The 19,763-nt window shown below is 41.5% G+C and overlaps 1 protein-coding gene and 1 non-coding gene across 6 annotated transcripts in view; both read right to left on the bottom strand.

Annotated features, from left to right (window-relative positions):
- The window catches only part of LOC117045703 (alpha-actinin-1), a 92,354-nt gene that overhangs the window by 16,272 nt on the left and 56,319 nt on the right, over nucleotides 1-19,763 (bottom strand). For 3 of the 5 annotated variants that reach the window (XM_033147030.1, XM_033147049.1, XM_033147011.1), the window contains exons 4-11: nucleotides 17,085-17,171; nucleotides 15,941-16,028; nucleotides 14,912-14,990; nucleotides 12,637-12,718; nucleotides 10,827-10,912; nucleotides 2,793-2,885; nucleotides 1,446-1,676; nucleotides 230-377 (exon numbers count right to left, since the gene is read on the bottom strand). In XM_033147030.1, coding sequence (XP_033002921.1) covers nucleotides 230-377; nucleotides 1,446-1,676; nucleotides 2,793-2,885; nucleotides 10,827-10,912; nucleotides 12,637-12,718; nucleotides 14,912-14,990; nucleotides 15,941-16,028; nucleotides 17,085-17,171 — 894 coding nt within the window. Of the gene's footprint in view, nucleotides 1-229; nucleotides 378-1,445; nucleotides 1,677-2,792; nucleotides 2,886-8,890; nucleotides 8,977-10,826; nucleotides 10,913-12,636; nucleotides 12,719-14,911; nucleotides 14,991-15,940; nucleotides 16,029-17,084; nucleotides 17,172-19,763 lie in introns of all 5 variants that reach the window. The other 2 variants (XM_033147040.1, XM_033147020.1) reach the window with 1 other exon arrangement.
- Nucleotides 16,365-16,438, bottom strand: TRNAF-GAA. The gene has a single exon. It is a non-coding gene; the product is annotated as a tRNA-Phe (tRNA).

Below are 19,763 nucleotides of genomic sequence, written 5' to 3'. Positions count from 1 at the left end.
AACAACTAAAATTCAGTGTTGCCCAGAGATCTACTCATCATCAATTCTGCCTTCTACCTGCCCCAATAATAAAGTATGGAGAGCATGCTAATTTACTAATATAGATGAGAATTTAGGCTACCTTGGCACGGATCATCATTATAATTGATAATAATGACGATGCGTGAATTTATTGTTACACAGTGCACACAAAGCCCTGGCAATAGGACACATTTAGGATCTGTTTTACCGTCTGTCCAGGATTCATGAATGCAAGCTTTTTGCCGGAACTTCTCAGCCAGGTGATCCAGCCGTTCCAATCTTCGGATTTCGTTCAAAAGCCACTCCTCGTAGCCTTTCTCAGCCTGTTCTAGGCAACCCCATGCATTATTTATATCCTGTTGCGATCAAAGCAGAAGCACAAACACGGTCAAGGGAGGATGGGAACGTCCTCAGATAGTTTCCCCAAGCTGGCTTGTGAATAGCCTGTGCTAACTGAAGGTCAGCATCACACCAGAAAGAGACGTGAAAAGGCAGTTCCAAGTGGACAAATAATTTGACAGAATGGCATCTGCTTGGCAGCATGATTACACTAGAGCACAATGGCATTTTAACAGAAAAACCATGCAGACCACTGGACTGTCCACAAGCAATTTAGAAAGCAAGTGTCTGCAGAAGCCTGCTACTAATCCATTGAGGGCTAAGGCTCTGGAGCACCAACAGTCCTGGGCATGGATGGGCTGCAGAGTATGGCAGACAGTTTCAGAACCAGGGACAGTAGGAACTAGAGGCAAGGCTTAAGCTAACTAAGCAACATCTGGGGAGAGCAGTTGACCTGGACAGTTGCTGCTGCACTGATCTGCCACCTACCAATGGCAGCAATGCTTCTACAAGGAGGTCTGTTTTCTAGTCGCTACCTCCCTGTCCTCAGCTAAAAAACCACCTCTCTGATACTAAGATGTGCAATCCTGCAAAAGTAGTGTACTTCCTACTGCCTCTGGGAGTTGAATAAGTTTCGGGATCTGAGAATATCAGCAAGGAAATATGATCAGGAAAAGGAGAAAGAAAGCGCAGCCTACTGGGACTCTTCTGCCTCTATCAAAACATGTCAATGACCAACTGAGATGATCAAGTGGAAGGATTTCCACTGCTTTCAGGGCCCTTGATGCCCCAATGTTTCTGTGTTGACGCAAGGGTGAGTGGATCCTGAGCAGCAGCAACATGTGACACCCTTAATAATAATTTTGCATCCATGTTCTACATTGGTTGACTAGAAAAGAACATGCTGTCAACTTGCAAGAGCTATACCATTCAGGAATGGTTATCTCTGTGGACCACAGACTGTGATGAGAAAGTCCATTTAATACCAGGATGGGATATCACTGGCCACTTGAAAGTGTCAGCAGCCATACAGCATGTACCTAGAAAACTTGTATTTTGCACAGAACTCGGCCAAACACACTCACCGATACCATTTTCCCTTCAGAAGGCATGAAGGCGGGCCTGTTGCTAAGTCGCAGCTTAGTCTGCAACGTATTGAAGTTGATTTCCAGTTGGCACTTCTCTTGGACTTTGGGAGGCTTGTGAAGGCGGCGGTAATCTCGGAAATCCTCCAGTTTCTGCTGCATGGCCTGCATGGTGTTCTCTGGAGCCCGATTCTCCAGCCAAGGTATGGTGCGGCGGATCCACTCCAGCAACTGAAAAAAGGAAGCAAGTCAAAAAAGAAAGAGGGGTCAGTGCTAAGATTAGAAACCCATCAGTGCTGACATTTAACAGGGACAAGGGTTTGAATTTTTTTATTTTTTATTTTTGGTTATTTGTGGTTTTAGTCCTACGATCATCTTGCTTTTCATGATTGTAATTTTATTTGCCAGCAAGGTTCAGCAACTGGCAGAAATCTAGTTTAACAGACTTATATGTTTGTGTGTGTTTGCACACTTTGCATCTCTAGACTTTACACTAACAAGCATATTTAAGGACCTGAAACCTCAAGTAAGATAAGCACGCAATCCAGCTTTTAATTTTCAACAGGGCTAATGAGAATTTCTACATCATGCTTTTGAGTTTATTTCCACTGATTTTTGGTGAGGGACCAATTCTGAGGATATTTTTCCCAGGGCTGCATATATTCCTAGTCCTTGTGGCATTTGAGTTAGGTTCATTTTGTAGTGATATTACTACTACTGCTATTACTAGTACTACAACTACATTTGGGGTGATTATAGGCTTCCTTTGGCCATTTCTGCAGTAGCATTGGACTTAATTTAACATTTTTGTTTTGCCCATGCCTGCTGCCACCACCTGTAGGCCACTATTCCATTCACATGCCAGGAGTAACTACAAACTATCAGTTAATGCGCTCTTTCCTATAGCCTATGTCATCCGTTTCTTTACCCTATTAGTGTTTAGTTTCTTGGCTCCAGCATTATACAGTGCTATTTGGGTTTTCAAATAGATAGATGATAGATAGATGATAGTTAGATAAAGATCGCTAAAGGAGCTTTACTTACATGATCTTGAAGGTCATACCAGAATGAATTTAACATGACTATAGACTCCTGCAACTGCATACTTAAAAATATATATTGCTTTGATAGCTGGGATCCAAAACTGAGAAATATATAAGTCCCATAGCAGTCATCCCCAGTCTGCTGCCCTCCAGATGTTTTATACCATAGTGCACATCATCCTGACTGGGGTTGATGGGAGTTTATAATCCAAAGCATTTTGAGAACCAGGTTGCAGAAGGATGTTCTATGGAATATCTATCTTTCCATTTCCACTGTCAAGAAATTGAAATCAGGAATACCTACATCACTGGCCAACTTCTCATAGTCTTCCATTAACTGTTCATTCTCTTGATTAACTGCCAGCACCTTGCAGATACGATTGGCTGCTGTTTCCGCCTACCGAAATTTAGAAAGACAGAAAGAAAAATACATTGTTAACAAAGATGTTTCCTTTAGCTTCTTGATGCTTGCACAGTCCGCTCTGTGTCTAAGAGGTCCAAATTTATCTCCACACTATGAAGATTTTGAAGTGCTCCTGCTGTTATTTCTCTTCTGAGAGTTTTGATGTGAATGTACACTTGCAATGCCTAAGAGGTTTTTTACTCTCGACACTTGCCCATATCCATTTAGGTGCACATCCATATCTATGCACATCAAGGTATGGTAGGAGATAGAATGCATAAAGTGGAAAATTATTCTTGGAACAAGTAAGTGCCTATCCAAACCTTCTCCAAGACCATCCTATAAAACTAAATGAGGTAAAAAATCTAACCCCATTTGTCTCGATGGATCATTGTTTTCCATTTTGCTTGTAGAATAACATTCTTCCACCTCAAATGATCAATGTTTTCCATTTTGCTTGTAGTTATTCTTCCACCTCTGTTTTGAGGTGCTACAAGGAATCACTTCTCACCAAAACTAACTTGCTCCTGAAGAAAGTGTGAAGCCACAGGTCTACTGTTGATATCTATTCTATACATATCCAAATGTTCAAAGCTATCAAAGTGCTCTCATATGAAACTGTAGCTCTGCTGTGATCGTCTCAAAACCTCAGGTTTTGGAAGAAACATGAACTTCCCTTAATCTTACAAGAGTTCTCATTATTACATATACTGTACTAGATTTTTAAAAATAGAATAACTGATGTATATTTTTAGGAATTATTGCCAAAGGTTGACTTGGGTTTGAGTAGTCTACAGACTCATCCCACCCTGCCAATTCAGCCTCAAAGTTACATGAGGGCAGAGGGCCTCAATGAAAGAGCAGACTGGAGTCAGCAGGAAGAGAAATAAAGCCTGAAGTACAAAGCTGTACAGTCCTAAGAGGCTACAAAACTGTCCCTTGTATCTTTCACTTGAACTGGGACACCAATGCAACAATATATACCCACTGAATTATTTTTCAGATCTTCAGAGGGTAGTAACATAATTTCATTTTTTTTAAAAAAAAGCTGAGCCATTACTTGTTAAAAGTTTGAAACCCTTTTTTCTATTTTCCTTTTAGACTTCACTGGAACTAGCAAAAACAAAAACAAAATCAACCCTCCAGTTGATTTGGACAAAAACAGGGGAGGGAAACCTTTTTCATCCCAAGGGCTGTTTCTTCTTCTGGAGGCAACATGCCAGCAGTGGCAGGGACATTCAAAACTAGGTAGAACAATTTTACCTTTGTACAGTAGACTTAGTTTCTACATCCACTTAACACCCTCCTCTCTGTCTTCCAGCCACGCCAACAAGTCATTATCAGAATCCAACACCATTTCTCAGTCAAGCAAGAACTCTCAAGGAGGTCATGAAGTAAGGCCAAAGAAGTGGTTTGGCCTTGGGAAAGAGGATGTGCTTGAGGAGGGGCGTGTGCCTTGAGGAGAATCCTTTATTTCACCCCCAGGCCTGAAGTTCCTCGCCCCTGGACAATGCCGGCTCTGGGCTTATGGGAGCTATAGTCTAAAACATTTTGAGAGCACCTGGTTAGAGAAGGCCCAACATATATGGGAAGCCATCTCATCCTACGTGCCTCATCGCAATCCCCCAAGAGGGATGAAACCATCTACCTGCCAACCAACCCAGGACATCTACAGCATGGAGACATTTCCTCCCCCCAAGCAGCTTCCTTGCTGAGTTCTTGTAGTGAAAGTCTTAGTATATTTCAAAATCATTCTAAGAATTCCTTTACTTTGTGAGAGAATTGAGCATTCTGAACATCTTGATATACCGGTAGCTATCTTGGGCAGATTTAGGGATGAAGCAGAATAAAAATATTTATAATAAATAAGTAAATAGCTTTTAAAAAAACCCCACTAGGCTATCCCATCTGAAGACAGGGAGCTTCCATATCAAAACTGAGAGGACACCGAAGCAGTTTCCTACAATGCTGATGCTCACATTCAACACTAAGCTTTTGGCTCCAGAGAAGATAAACCAAAATGACAACATTTACCTTTTGTTTTGTTTTGTTTAGGGATGTGTGGTAATCAATTTTTGTATGCCAAGGCAAGCTGAATTCTGAAACATTATGAAAATTAACTGAACGTGCATTAACTTTACTTGCTCATTTTGCATATTCTTTTGTATTGACAAATCACAGAACTAGAAAGGGCACTGAAGCACCATTCTCTAGAAATCCTAAGATTTTGGGCTTGCACAGAATTCTGGAGCAGAAACAACCTGCTTTTTATCCACCATTGAAAGGACTATGCAAGCTTTCAAAACCAAACAGGCCTCTTTTAACAAATGGGGCACTTTTAGCCACTTCCGGTTGGCAGCACTTTAACATTCTCAATATAAATTGTTCTCTTCTGGTGCTGTAATTAAATGTATTATATTATACATGTGAATTGCAGAGGGGAAAGGTTGTATTATGCCACCACTATCTGACATCCCTAAAGTATTGATATTAAAGTACTGGTAAGTTCGCTCTACTAAGAATCTTGCTATTTTCCCTAAAAACTTGCAAGTACAGAGACTTCTAACTTATTTGGGTAACTTGTTCCACTGTCCAGTAACAAAAGGAGTATACTTTCATTAATGGGTCCAAGATGTATCTTGAGCAAATATATGCCCACAGTATTTTCCTACAGGTGACTAGACCGTTAATCCCAGATGCTACCCACAGAACAGGTAAGGCTAGATAGTGCCAATAATGCCTCGCCTCTTTGTCTCAACATTAAGAAATAACAGCATAGATATGGCTCCCTACCTCCCCTGGTGTCTAAATGAATGAGTGTAGGCTTAACATAGTAGGTATATAAAACAATGTGGACATTTGTCTTTTCATCACAGATTAATGATGGGATCCTGAAATGCTACCTATCAAACGGAAGCTTAATCAAAAGACTTGCCTATAATTATTTCCAGGAATCTCCTTTGACAGTGCATTAAAAACACATTATTTAAAACCATCTAGTAATAAAAACACTCATGCAGTTCAGTGTTATTAAAGTTAGAAGCAGTTAGGGTGGGGGGGGGGGAGAAAGCAAATGGACCAAAGCAAGTATATGTGTAGAAATACATAGACACACACACACACAAAAATCATATGAAGGAAAAGCAGCCAGTCACATACACGTCATGGCAGGCTGGGGCCCCTGTACCTTTAAAGACTCAGTATAAGAGAATGAAAGAAGCAGAAAGTTGATCATGTGACCTCCCCTTCAGGGCTGGTAGCAGTAATGAGAAATCTGAATGAGAAATGGAGCGACATCACAGTAAGTCACCTTGTCAAGTAAGAGGGCAGAGCTTGAAAAGACACTCTGTGCTCCTGGGCCAAGGCCGAAATGCATGCTTGCTAATCACTCTGCAATAGCCCCAGATTTGGACTGCTACAAAGGGAAAGAGACCCTAACTCTTTCCTCCAGGTCATGAATTCATTGTTGGGCTGATTGGCTAGCTGACAGTGCATTCAATTTTTTTAATTTTTTAAAAATAAAACTTTGGATTCTGCTAAACTCGAGATTATATATTGATCTTCCGACAACTATCCAGATGTTGTGCAACTGATGTTCTCATTTGTATCTTATCAGCCGTTTCAAGGCATCAGGCAATAGGCCCCACCACTGAACAAAGCTCTTGTGCCCCATTCTAGAACACTACAGCACTGAGATCCATAGTCTATGCTGTCTTCTAGATATATATTAAATCCAGAGCAGTGTTACGCAATTTCAGGGTAAAAACAAAACAAAACTGGAAACATGGCCTTTGAGCAAAGTTTGAATGCTCCCTGAAGAAACACTCATGTCCCAGATTTTCTATAAGCTTGTGCTGAAAGGGTAATTAGTGAATTAAATGTATTCTTTAAAAAAATACATATTTCGAAGGTCTGCTGTCACTACGTATTTTAAAAACTACAAAATATGTCATTTAGTACTTTCAGAGAAGATGCTTTTAAATATTGGTGACATCTGATGTTGTCTGCCTGCTTAAGCAACAGAAATTTGCTTGTGGAGAAGAGAGGAAAGAGAAGCCCCATAGCACAAGTGGATATCCTTTCACACTATGTTGCATCTCATTCAGTCCCAAGGTGACAAGGGAGCAGGCCACAAAGAAGTCAGTTTTTCAGAAGCTAACATGGCATGTCAGTAACATATGAATTAGGCCCCAGAACGAACATTTTCAACTTGTTGTTGTTGTTTAGTCGTGTCCGACTCTTTGTGACCCCATGGACCAGAGCACGCCTAGTTTGCAATATTTCAGTTCAGCTTAGTTACACCTGTGCCTGAGAACCTCTATGAATCTACCAACAAATATGGGATAGGAAAAAGTTATGAATGCACATTTTTATTATAATGTGACTGCAGAATGGAGAATAGGGTCCAAGAAAGAGAACTTTGTGGAATGGTTGTCTGGTTCAGTCTGGTCTTGTTACATTATCAGCTATCCTTATCAGTGTTTAATTGCCCAATGTGTGCCCAAGGAGCCTGGACTAAGGTCTGTTTTCCCCTTGGCATCTTTTACTCAGGTATAAATGCACTTTGTCAGTGCCACCGCTGAAAGACACACGTGTGTTTGAATCAAAGCTTTTCCACAATATGCATCTAAGCAGTGATACAGAACCAACAGAAGCCAAATATTTTGCAGACGAGTACAAAATGTCAAGGGAGGAGAAATCCACTGAGAGATGATTACATAGATAAAAAAGCCATAAGGGGACACCATAAATGGTACAAGGAGGGAAAGCACCAGAACTACCGGCAGAGGAAGGACACAGATGGATGGAAGCAAAGAGAAGCAACATGGGGCAGAGAAAAAGTTAAAAGGTGTATGCAGAGACTGTGATAATCAATTCTGGCATCAAAGGCTGGCTGTGTGAAAAACATGTAAGAGAACAGCCATCCCAGCTTACACAAATCACTAGAGTTTGGCCTTGAAACAGTAAGTAAACCGAGCAGGAATTCCATGAGCATCTACAGAACGAGACCTTCTGAGGTCTCCCATTGGGAGAACACCTGTCAAAGCAGAAGTGGCCATTTATATATATCCACGTAGACATGACCAGATTCCACTGATGGTAAAGCAGCAGCAACAGCAGCAGCAGCAGCAGCAGAGGGTTTTGTTTTTATGGCCACATAAAGGCTGAATGGCAATTTTCTGACTTCACTTGGAAAAGTAGCTGCTCGGAAATTAACGACCACTGTTGGTATACTGCCAATAATAATGGAGACCTCTTGCTTATAAAATAAACCCTGCTGAACAATTGGTTTTAGGTTGCATGAATGGGGAGTAATCTACGCATGATGCTCAATCATGCATAGCTTTTTTTGAACATGTTCTTAACTAAATCCAGCTGCAGAAATTACAGTCTGGAGCAAAAGATTAGCACGGAGGAAAATATCAGAGAACTTCTGCAACTGAGCATCATGTGGAGTTTTGACCTCAGTCATTTAGCCCTATAGTAATTATTACTGATGGCTAAAAGCAACTCTAGAGCTGGGTCTTTAAAACACTCCCAACAGGCTTAGCATTGCCAATGGTGGACCAGTGTTGTATCAGCCACCAAAAATGACTGAGAACAGAGCACTCTAAGGAAACCAGCACCCAGCTGAAACTAGCAATGCACTTTCCAATAGGCAGCCATCCGATCTGTCAGCAAAGTACTGAATATATTCTACAATATTAATTTGAACCAGTAGGCTGCAACTTGGGTGTTCTAGGCCAGAAATATTGTCTGGGAAAAAGCAGAGAGACCCACTACATTGAAAAAAAATCCACTGAGTTCTCAACAAAGCTAAAGAGTGTTTTTTTTAAAAATCACCCAAGATGCTAAGGAAGTTGTGACAATATTAGATAGCTCAATATGACAGCCAGCACTGGATTCCATACCTCTAACGGTTTAGGGTATCTTCCTCTAAATTTGGTGGGCAGGAAACAGAAGGAAGAGGAGGGGGTTTGTTAGGAGTAAAGTCTCACCTTCTGCGCACCTGAGAAGGCGTGGTAGTAACATGAAACATAGGTCATAATGGCCTTCTCATCCGGCCTTAGCGTGCCTATAATATCTGTGCAAAGAAGGAGAAGAGGTTGAAAGGATAAAGTAAGAAGCAGCACACAGAATAAAATAAAACAGTCATGGGTGGTAAGAGAGGGGAAAATTTCCCATCATGCATTGCAGGACAGGCCAAACAGATTTCCATGCGGAGAGCTGGGAATTCGGATCAGAACGTGACCGGCAGGGTTGGCTTTGTGGACTCCTGTGGCCCTTGTTCCCACCTCCCGTTTTCAGCTTTGGTTTCCAAGCAACCAGCCTAGTCCACATTGCAATGACACAACTCCACAGTCAGTAGGCTCAACCAACTTGCAGATTGGCAAATCCAGCTTTTTCTGGGGGAGTAAAGAGCCAGTTCCGTGTGCCCGTTCTACACAAGCAGTAAAGTAGCTAAATTTGATGAAGACACTATATAGAAATTAAAAAGCATGACAAAACCCAGATGCAAGGCAGAGAAGATTTGTTCTTGCAGTGCCAGTGCTTGACATCTTACTAGGGCTGTCCCATGTGCATTTTCTGAGCATACAGCTCTTCCCCTTGTGCTGTGGGCACAGCAACCAGATATTCCATCTATAAAACTGCAGATTAAAAACAGATGATTTTTTTTAACTTCAGCTGTGTGCATTGGAAAAAGATGTGGAGTAACCCCTTGCCTGGTACAGTTGATTTTAAGGTGACTGCATTGTGCAATTGCAGTGAAATGACAGAACGCCAATGGCATGTCACAGGGGAATTCTAGAAATGCAGTTTACATCTGAAGTATTATCATACTGCTCCCTGTTTCACTTTAGAAGACACAGACATACATATCTGTCCATTTAGGCAAGGCTTCAGTATTGAATGGTCTACTTTCTATCAGAACCCTTGTGGCCCACAAAGCAAGAGTGCATGCTCAGGATCTCTTAACAATTAAGGCATAATCTGATAATGTGCAATTGCTTAAGAACATGAGGAGTACCCTAACTAGAACCATCAAGTTCAGCATTTCCTGCAAGTATCCCAGAAAAAGTAGGTGGTCCACAACTTCTATCCACCACTGTCTTAAGCTGTAGCTAGTGAAAGCTTAGCATTTTGTCTACTTTTGAGGGAAATGACATGACTTCTGGGTCCACTTTCAAGCTTCGGCCTACTTACACACTTACTTGGGAGAACACCTTACTGAACTGAGTGTGACTTAACTTCTGAGTGAACAAGCATGGACTTGTACTGCACAACCCATTTGCTCTACGATGAGTTCTCAGATACCAAAGAACAGTTGATTCATCAAACTGCAATGCTTTGTGGAAACTTCCTGTTTGGGACATCCTGTCAGTAATGTTTTCAGAGTATTTGGCAAACGGAATGCACATTTTCTGTTCTGTGGCATCCAGCTCTTGTTTCTTAAAATTATGCTCTTTTGCAAAGTAAGGAGGCTCAACCGCACAGCACTGTTGCTGCTCAGCAAAGCAATTCATCATGGATTAGCTGGCATGTAGAATGTTATGTTGCTGGATCACTATGCATGACAAATTACTATGCAAAATACTTTCTCTGCCCCCCCCTCCCTGAGATTCACCTCAAGAGAGATCTTTGTGTCCTGTGGATAAAAGCAGAGCTCCCGATGCCACGAGAGTGACCTGCTGACTTGCACCCAAGTACAGATCTGCACTACATCACTGACTGTAGGATTGTGTTTGACCCCATCTGCACCCCCGAAATGATACATACACAGAGAGCCATTCGGAGCCAACAAGCCAACTCTGCCAAAAATAATAATAAAGATGCCCGTAGCTAGATAGGAGAGAGAGAGAAAGAAAAAAAGGTTTGGACATTAGCAAGAGGACCAGGTGCGCTGTGTGGAGGGAGCTTGGAATCCTGCGATACCTTCTGGGCTCCTGAGAAGGCGTGGTAGAAGCTAGAAACATAGGTCATGATGGCCTTCTCGTCAGGACGGGCTGTTCCAACAATGTCTGTCAAAGAAAACCTGAAGTTAAAGAGCATATCAACTCATGGGATGTGAGCAAAGCGAGATGGATCACCAAAAGGTTATGGGTGTGACTATTAGAACCTACACATTCTCTACATATAGGTCTTTTAGATACTTTCTTGGAAGACGATTTCCCCTCTTGGTTAGGGCAATTGTCCCTGTCCTCTTCTCCTTACCACAAAAAATACATATTCTTGATGCAAGTGCCCAGTAGGACACAGAAGAATTGTGTGTGCTAAATTGGGAAGATGAAAGACGATTTTAAGCTGCTGTTTCAGTGAATGAAAGCAAATGGCCACCTTCTGCACCGTTCTCAATAGGCTGTTGGTCTGAGTTTTCCAAGCGTCTAAGGAAAGCAGGTGCTCATCACCTTTCAAGCTCAGGCCATGTAATGTTTTCATAGTGTTTCCTTGCTGCTTTGAGGATGATAATGGTGATGGAGAACACAAAAAGAGAACCATACTGCCATGCACCTAACCACCTGCTTCTTCTGTGAGCTTTCATGGGACCTACATGTGTCTCAGTGACCTGTGATAGTTCAGTTTGGTGGCAAATCCCAAAGGATAAGAAATGCTCTTAGTCAAATTCAGAGCCAGCAACTTTGGGACTCCATCTGAGGCTACCCGCTGGGATGAATTAGGTATCATTACCTACGTTAGCTGCATCTAACACCATACTACGCAAATGAAAGAAGTCCTGATAAAGATGATTTTTTTTATTTAAAAAATCAGTCGAATACACTAGTCGAATACACTGTCCTCTTTGGTCACAAAAGCTCCCTGGATAGAGGTAATGAGGAATGGACAGAGCATAGCCAGTACAAAATGTTCTCCCAAATTTTAAGGGGGGAAAAAGAAAATGTCACGAAAGGGAACCGAGCAACAAAGGCAACTTGAAAACTGTGGGTTTCAGAGCCAGTGTAGATTTTCAAAACGCAAAAGCGACAACATGGCAAAAGGGGAAATTTAACACATGTTTCCAGGAATCTAGCTGCTGAGAACTGAAGGTTATAATGGTCACATGCTAGATCCCTTGATTAACAAGTGTGGTGGCTCAGGAAATAAAATGCCCGGGGAAATATAACTAGTATGTGAGAGACAATGCAGGATGATCTGCTTTTGTTTCCACTTCTCCTTATGTACTGTAGAGATACCATGTCATTTGCTGTTTGTTGAGAATTCAGCTTGTTTGTTCATGGTGGAGTCCCAGCCCAGTCAGAAACAGGTGTCCTATTACTACTGAATTTACAAACGAGCTCCACAATAACAAGCTACGGAGCAGTTTTGGGAAGTACAGAGAATACTAGGGAAATTTGGGAGAAAGTATAAATGCAACCATGCTGTTATTCATCTTAGGCCTGGTTTATACATTTCTGGTGATGCATGGAGACTACTTCATCAAGATCAGATCTCACGTCAGAATTACGTGGCAGATCATGTTAGAAGGTTCCGTTATCCATGCTGCTGCTCCCTAGGGGCCCTGACATAGAACCTTCCATTATCCACACTTCTTGTGCAGTTATTCAAATGTTATCAGGATAGGATCCAGCCAATAGGAAAAAAATTGCAGTTATTCTAGTCTAGGTACCTGATAAGAAGGGTGGGGAACTTTTGGAAGAACTAGTTAAGTAGAGGTAGAAAGTTTGTGGAACTTCTTGGGTGTGAGTGTGTGTGTGGGGAAATAAATCGAATTTTGATTCTACTTTACCTTCTGCATCCAACATCTTGGGGATATCTAGGTATCTTTCAGCCACATCAAAAGCTGTGTTCAGGTTAGTGAGAGGATCATCCTAGGAAATGAATAGTTTAAGTTAGCAATATGTAAAAACATGGCAGAAGAAACAATTTATATACCATACTAGGCCATTGATAAGTGAGATCATTAGAGTCATATTCTAGACTAACTGATAACTACAACATTAATATGAGTTGCACATGCCACAAAAATATGCATTTAACACTCCCAGGTCGGATTGTTTCTACTAGTGAACTAGGAGGTGGAGTGTTGACATGACCTCCACTTCCCACCACCACAAATGCAGTAAAGGGCAACTATGAGGGCTATGTGCATTTTCCAAAAGGCCTCTCTGTAACATCTTCTTTAAGGACTTTGAAAGGACGTCACAGATTCCGTCATCTCCCCTTTCCACTAGTCTGCTTACTTACTGGACCAGTACTGAGCATGAGAGTTGTCAGCTTAAGACGTTTGTCCCTGATTTGTCTAAGTTGCAACGAGAGAAGGTGCAAAATCTTTTTAATGCCCTGACTTGGTAAGGTGCAGTATGAGAAGCCACCCTCTACACATATAGAATCTCTACTCTGGGAGCAGGCCAGCTGCAAACCCAATTGAACTGTCTGACTGAAAAACTGTCTATTGAAGCAAATTTATATTTCATAGGGTTTTTGTTCCAGTGGGCTCTCTTGCACTGAATGTTAAACAGGTTGGAGGATGAGGCCCACCCCAGTTTTCCTTTGTCTGTCTTCTCCTATCCAAAATTGTTAGATATATTAGTTGAAATATCTGCCTTTGTTTTGTTGAAATTTGAGGATACAAAAACATTTTTTTCATGACTCGCAGCCTGTTGAACTAAATGAGGCCTATACCAAGGTAAGGGTGCAAATAATTGCACCAAAAGGGAGGACAGCTTGAGATTGTCTGTCTGAGACAAGTATACTTGTTGAGGTATCTTTCTCAGAGTACCATACAGCATACACTATAGTTATTAGGAAGCTTAGGTATATATAGACCCATGAACACAGAGCCAGGCTGTGCTCAGGTATAGTCACAAGAGAGGTCTCTGTGTGTGGAACCGTAGTTACTATAAGGATCATTTCACTTGCTAACAATATTATCACAAGCATGCTGATTTTGCTGACATAAGAAATGAATGCTAGAGTCTCTTACTGCATCTCGCCTACCTCAGCATAAAAATGCTGACTCGCACAGACATCTTCCCCTCCTAGCAACTTCCTATGATATTGCCATGGCAATAATTACAATGTCACCAATCACCACCTTTCTATCAACAGCGAATCAGCAAAACTGTTGAAGCAGGGTAGGAGGAACGAGCAACCACTGTTAGCTATGTCTGTCTGGGATGCAAGGAACCTCACCTAGTAAAATATATGGTTTTGGTTACTGTTAAAATAATCAGGGCTGGAGGTGTCAGTCACAAAAAAGATGCTATTTTTACTGACCAAGATGACATGCTTCTTAGGTTACTAGAGAAAAAAATGTTACACTTTTTATCCAGTTTCCTTAATGAACAAGAATATCAGATTCATGGCTTACCATTGGACTATATCAACTTAATAGCTTCTACAAGATAGTGGGAATGAATATCTGATGCCTCTTTGGGCAACCACATTCCCAAATCTGCCCAGCAGCAGAATTTTGTTTTCCTGTTTCCTCTGCCTATCATGGTTTAAGCTGGGCAAGCAAATTTATTTGATCTATGCCCTACCTTATTGCATGGCTCAGAGCAGCTTACAACAGTATTTCTGAAAGTTATAAACCCAAGAGGCTTACAATTGTAGCTTAAAGAAGAGGTAATGTGGACAACCATGCAGTTTTGTACAAACAACAGATGACTCCACTAACTATGCATTCCACTATGGAATTGGAGCCATGCTTTCCACTACAGCTTCCCAAAAGACACTGCTGGGCTTGATAAGCTCAGTCAGCCTAAGAAAATATTAGTCTCTAATATGTCCTGGCTGAATGTGCCAGTCTAACTTTGGGAATTACCTGAGTTGTGTTTCCAAAGTCCAAAGACTTTCTTACCTGCTGCTAGTCTAAATCTCCACCAGGAACTAACAGACAGAAATCAAGTAAACCAAAACATCTGAGCTCTTCAGAGACCTCCTTTCTCTCATCCATTTCTCTCATCTTATGGGCAAGTTAGTTATCCAAGTTTGCCAGCACAGGTTTCCATCCTCCCAAGACATCTGAACTAGGAACATCCCAAAACATAACCAGGTACCTTTCTTAGTTTTCCATAGTCAATGAGTTCTGGACGATGTCTGTGAATCAAGGCACAGAAACCAAGGCCATCCTTCCAGCTGTGAGACAGATAGGACACCATTAACTATACTCATCCAGGAATGGGGTTTGTTTTTTGTCCTATACTCCGTAAGAATCAGAGCATGAGTAAGTTTCACCTCTGCTTCAGTTGAAGCCTTTCCACATTGCCAACTACAAAACGTTTCAGTATGTAAAAAAAGTTCTGAGGTTTCTAGTGCCAAGTGAATAATAAACATAAATAATATATATTCTTTTACTGATCGCTATTGGATTGACTCAATAAATCATCCTCTGCTAATGACAGGCCAAAGGAGATTATGTGTAGAAGAACAGGATTACATGTCATTACATATTTATACAGCCACAATACATCCCCAGCTTGCTAAACCATCGTTTAGCTGAAACTACAGTTAGCTTAAATGATGGTTCCGCATCTGAACATGGTCTAAAATCCTGGTTAGTAAATCAGCATTAAGCCACCATCCCTTGTTACAGACATCAATGTTTGGTGCATCAATATAGGAATGAGGTGATATGCAGGGGCGGTATATGGGGTGGGGTGGACGGGCAACACTCATTCCTGGCTTGTTAGACTATGGTTTAAGAAGCCAGGAATGCAGTAATGTTTGAACTGGGCTATGTATCCACAAACTTGGAAGTACAAAAGTAAACAGCACAAGCACTTTAATTTACATCAGATAGGAGGATAATAAAGGCATTATTGTGTGCCGAGTATAGTGTGGGAAGAAGCCTTTCCTGGCCTCAGCCCTTTCCCCTGAGTTGGTAGGGCAGCTTTCAGAGTACAATTGCCACACACACACACACACACACACACACAGCCTTTAATGGACTGTGATGGCAAGTCCACTGCAAATGGTCTTAATATTGCTGCTAAAAACAGTTGAGCTAAGGACCAGGCAGCATTCAAATCCTCTAGACCATGAAAAGATTACAAGTCACAGGCTGCTCCCCATCACCTTTACGTTACCTAATATGGAAGTTTTGGATGTTCACATTTTTGTATGGGGCTGTCTTCCTCTGACACCACAACAAAAGCCCTTCTTTAGCAGATGTCTCTAGGGAACAAAAGATACAAGTATTAGCCAACCTTTGTGAGGCTCTTTCACTAGGGTTTTAAAGCTGCCTCTTCATCCTGACCATTAAAATGTCAGAAGCCACTGAGGAGGATTTGAGCAACTCTTTCCATTTACACTGTAGCACAGGCTGTGCAACTCAAAAAGTCTGGGGGGACCTTTTCTTCCAGTTGTTGATGACCAAGTGCTGCACAGAGTTTAAAAAAACAACAACAACAAAATTTAGGATGACATAGGCTCCAAATCATAGAACTGTAGAGTTGGAAGGGACCCTGAGGATCGTCTAGTCCAATCCCCTGCAATGCAGGAATATGCAGCTGCCCCATACAGGGATCAAACCTGCAACCTTGGCGTCTTCAGCACCATGCTCTAACCAACTGAGCTAAGCAGGCTGCACAGAAAGTCCACACAGGACTTAAGGGATGTGCTGGCATAACATGTTATTCAGCACTAACATTACATTTGCAAAGGGTAAACAGTTCCCTAAAATCCCTATGCTAGAACTATTGCTTTTCAAATCTAGCCCAGAGGGTCGTTTAATCAGTCAAAATAGCTCCTTCCACAAAATAAGTAATTTTGCCCATCAAATTCTGCATTATGTGTGAGGGAAGGGTGTATCAATGCAAAAGAAAATGAGAGGTTTTGCATTGTAGGCTAACAGCAACATAATTATCTCAGTCGTTCTCAGGAACCCCTTGAGCTCAATTCATGACCTCACATTTCTGCCTTCAGGACACTAGTCAATATGGCCTTCCAGATCAGGGAAATGGTCTGCAGTGAACTGAACTCAATGAAATGGAGGACTCTGAGCCCTGGATTTTGTCACTGTAAATATAGTCGGCATCGTAGTAACACCGCCAAGCAAGCAGAAGTACCACCTGCTATTTCCTGGATCATGCTCTGGGGGCAATATTTCCCTTTCCGTAGATGATAGCCAGCTATGACAGGAGTTTTGTATGCTATCTATTTTGGAAATACACAACACACAAAATATTCCACAAGTGCTTTTGTGAGAGATGGTGGCCCGTTGGGATGTACCTTCCACTGAGATATCCTGAATAGCGAAACGGAGGATGATGGTCCAGATCATTCCAAGGGTCATTTTCGCATTCCCATCAACAATTTCTGCAAAAGAGAAATACACCCTCTCAGCAGCTGCTACCGGAGCTCAAAACATCTTTGGAACTTTGGTAGACAAGAGTCACAAGTGAGCATGTTTCAGAATTAGGAAAACAAGTGGGGCCTGCAAACAAAATGTTGCAGAGTGGACTGCTCCTTTTCCAGGATCCCAGACACTCCATTATAATCCCACTTCCCATTAAGTTTCTATCCCCTCACACACCAAAATAAAAAAATCCATGCCCACTTCTCATTACATTGTTTTGGGAGGTTGCCCATGGCCCCCTGAAAAGTTTTTTCCCCAACAGATTTGTGTGTGTGTGTGTGTGTGTGTGTGTGTGTGTGTGTGTACTTCTCCAGTTCTTAGGATTTCCTCAGGTCTACTGATAACATTTTCTTATATGTGGTTGGTGCCGATTTAGTTGGATGGGGACCAGCGCTAGGCACATTGAGATGGCTATCAGTATATCCAGGTGGAACCTGCAACAAAATTCTACAATGTGGAGTTTTTCTATTTATAGAGATCCAGCCGCTCCACTCCATATAAACTTCTGAAAACCTCAGGGTTCCCCAGGGTCTGCTTATAACATCCTTGTGCTTTTAGGCGAGACTATTTTGGTTGCTATTTGGATTGGCACTGGGAGAATTGAGACTACTATTGGTTCAGGATAACAATCAAACACAATGATTATTTTTGGCAAGCGTAGCTGGGCAACAGCCATTCCAAAAGTGCCTTCACATTCACAAGAGGACAAGTGCCAGGTATGTGATGCAAGTTAAACCGCAAATAGATAATGCTGTTACACTGAATTACAAACTATAGCAAATACCCTCATTGAGATCAAGATCTGCAATCATTAAGTTGGGAAGGAAAACATCAAAGGGCTCAACTGTATATTACTAGTTCTGTTGCAATGTGGTTCCTTTGTCCATTTGAATTTTCCCCCTCTTTGTGACAGCCTTATTGACTGTTTCCTGTTCTCAGAGCATTAACTGCTAGAAAGACTTTCTACGGTCATTATATATTCTACGGTCATTATATATTTGTACTTGCTGCTTGCTAATTGATGCCATCCCATGCCTCTGTACAAAACTGCACTTAATAAGCAGTTCAGCAGATACTATTAATGAGCTCATTATTGCTTGTGGAAAGCTTTCTGAGGATATTGGGAGAAGTGGAGGCCAGAGAAGGTTGTGTGCACTGTCTTTCCCAATCTGCTACTCAGGGATTCCCACTAGTTCCTGCCCCCTTGAATAAACTCAAGACACCGCCCACCAACCTACTGTCTGTTCAGAGGTGGTCTTCAAATTACCAGTGGCAGCAAATATAATCTGCATTAGCAGCATGATAAAACTTAGCAAGCAATTCTGTGCCAATGCAGCGGGGGGGGGGGGGGGGTTCATGCTAATGATCCCTAAATGCTTCTGGTGTACCTGTTGCCAAAGCCAGCCAATCAGTATCACACCACCATGTGAATTGTTGGGAGAGCAGTATATATAGACCCACACTGCAACCCCTTAAGAAAAGAGGGTCTAGTGTGTTGGGGGAAAGGGGAAGGAGTTTGTTTCTCCTAACAAACATTTGCTAGAGTGCAACCCCTTTCCAATTTAAGTGATATTAGAAGGGGTGGGGTCTAAAACAAAAGCATTCCCCATCCTTCAGAAAGTTCAAGACCCCTATTTACAGGAAAATATATTTTAGTCTTGCCTCAGAAACATATATCTATATATATTTCAATAATCGCTTCTTCGCTAGTAAACCAAGGCTGTTTTTTTGCAGCACTATTAGCAAGCAGAGATTCTTAGTGAAATGCACATTCAGTGAAGGAGGGAGAGTTGTTTAAAGAAACAGAACAGAACAGACACACAGGAAACAAAAAAATTGCTTTGCTCAAGTGAATTTGTTTCCATCCCATTGCTTTTATTACAACTATTCTCTGCTAACAGGCTATGCAAATAAAGACAGTATTTTCATGTCTTTGGTGAGCAGCTGGAGGAGCAATAAATATTGAATATTTTAGAATTAAACTTGGTGGCTGGAAAGAACAGGGTTCTGAAATGCCACCACATTCACAATCTAGTAATCCTAACCCTCTGGAGTGTAAAATAGTCTCCTTCCTCTGTTCTAGTCTTAAATGACAAGCTAAAAATTCACTGTTAAGATCTATATGAGTTCTTGGCTGTTTGAATGTATTTTTAGAGGCAGTCCAACCACTAGCCATGCAGAAGTGGAGAAAGGAGGTTGATTCTACGAAAACAGGTGTCAGGAGGACTAAATGGTGGTTAAGAAAGCAGAGTTTTTCTCACAACTGAACATGTGTTCAATATTCATTCAACATCCTTAGCATATTTAAACTGCTGTGTATTAACCCCACTTTCAATTCCAAAGGAAGGCAAACATTAATGCATACACCTCCCAGCCGAAGGAAAATTCTCAAGAAGCATATTAAAAGGCAAAAAGCACTGGTTAACCAGAAACAATAAGATAATAATAATTTATTATTTATACCCTGCCCATCTGGCTGGGTTTCCAAAACCTAAGGGCAGTGAAAACCACAAGATCATTAAGACAAAATAACTGGTAGCTTCATTCCACTG

Source organism: Lacerta agilis, chromosome 1 (genome assembly GCF_009819535.1).
Source record: "Lacerta agilis isolate rLacAgi1 chromosome 1, rLacAgi1.pri, whole genome shotgun sequence".
In the NCBI taxonomy this organism is placed as follows: domain Eukaryota; kingdom Metazoa; phylum Chordata; class Lepidosauria; order Squamata; family Lacertidae; genus Lacerta; species Lacerta agilis.
Note: the sequence above shows the minus strand (reverse complement) of the source record. Positions and strands in the feature narration are given on the sequence as shown.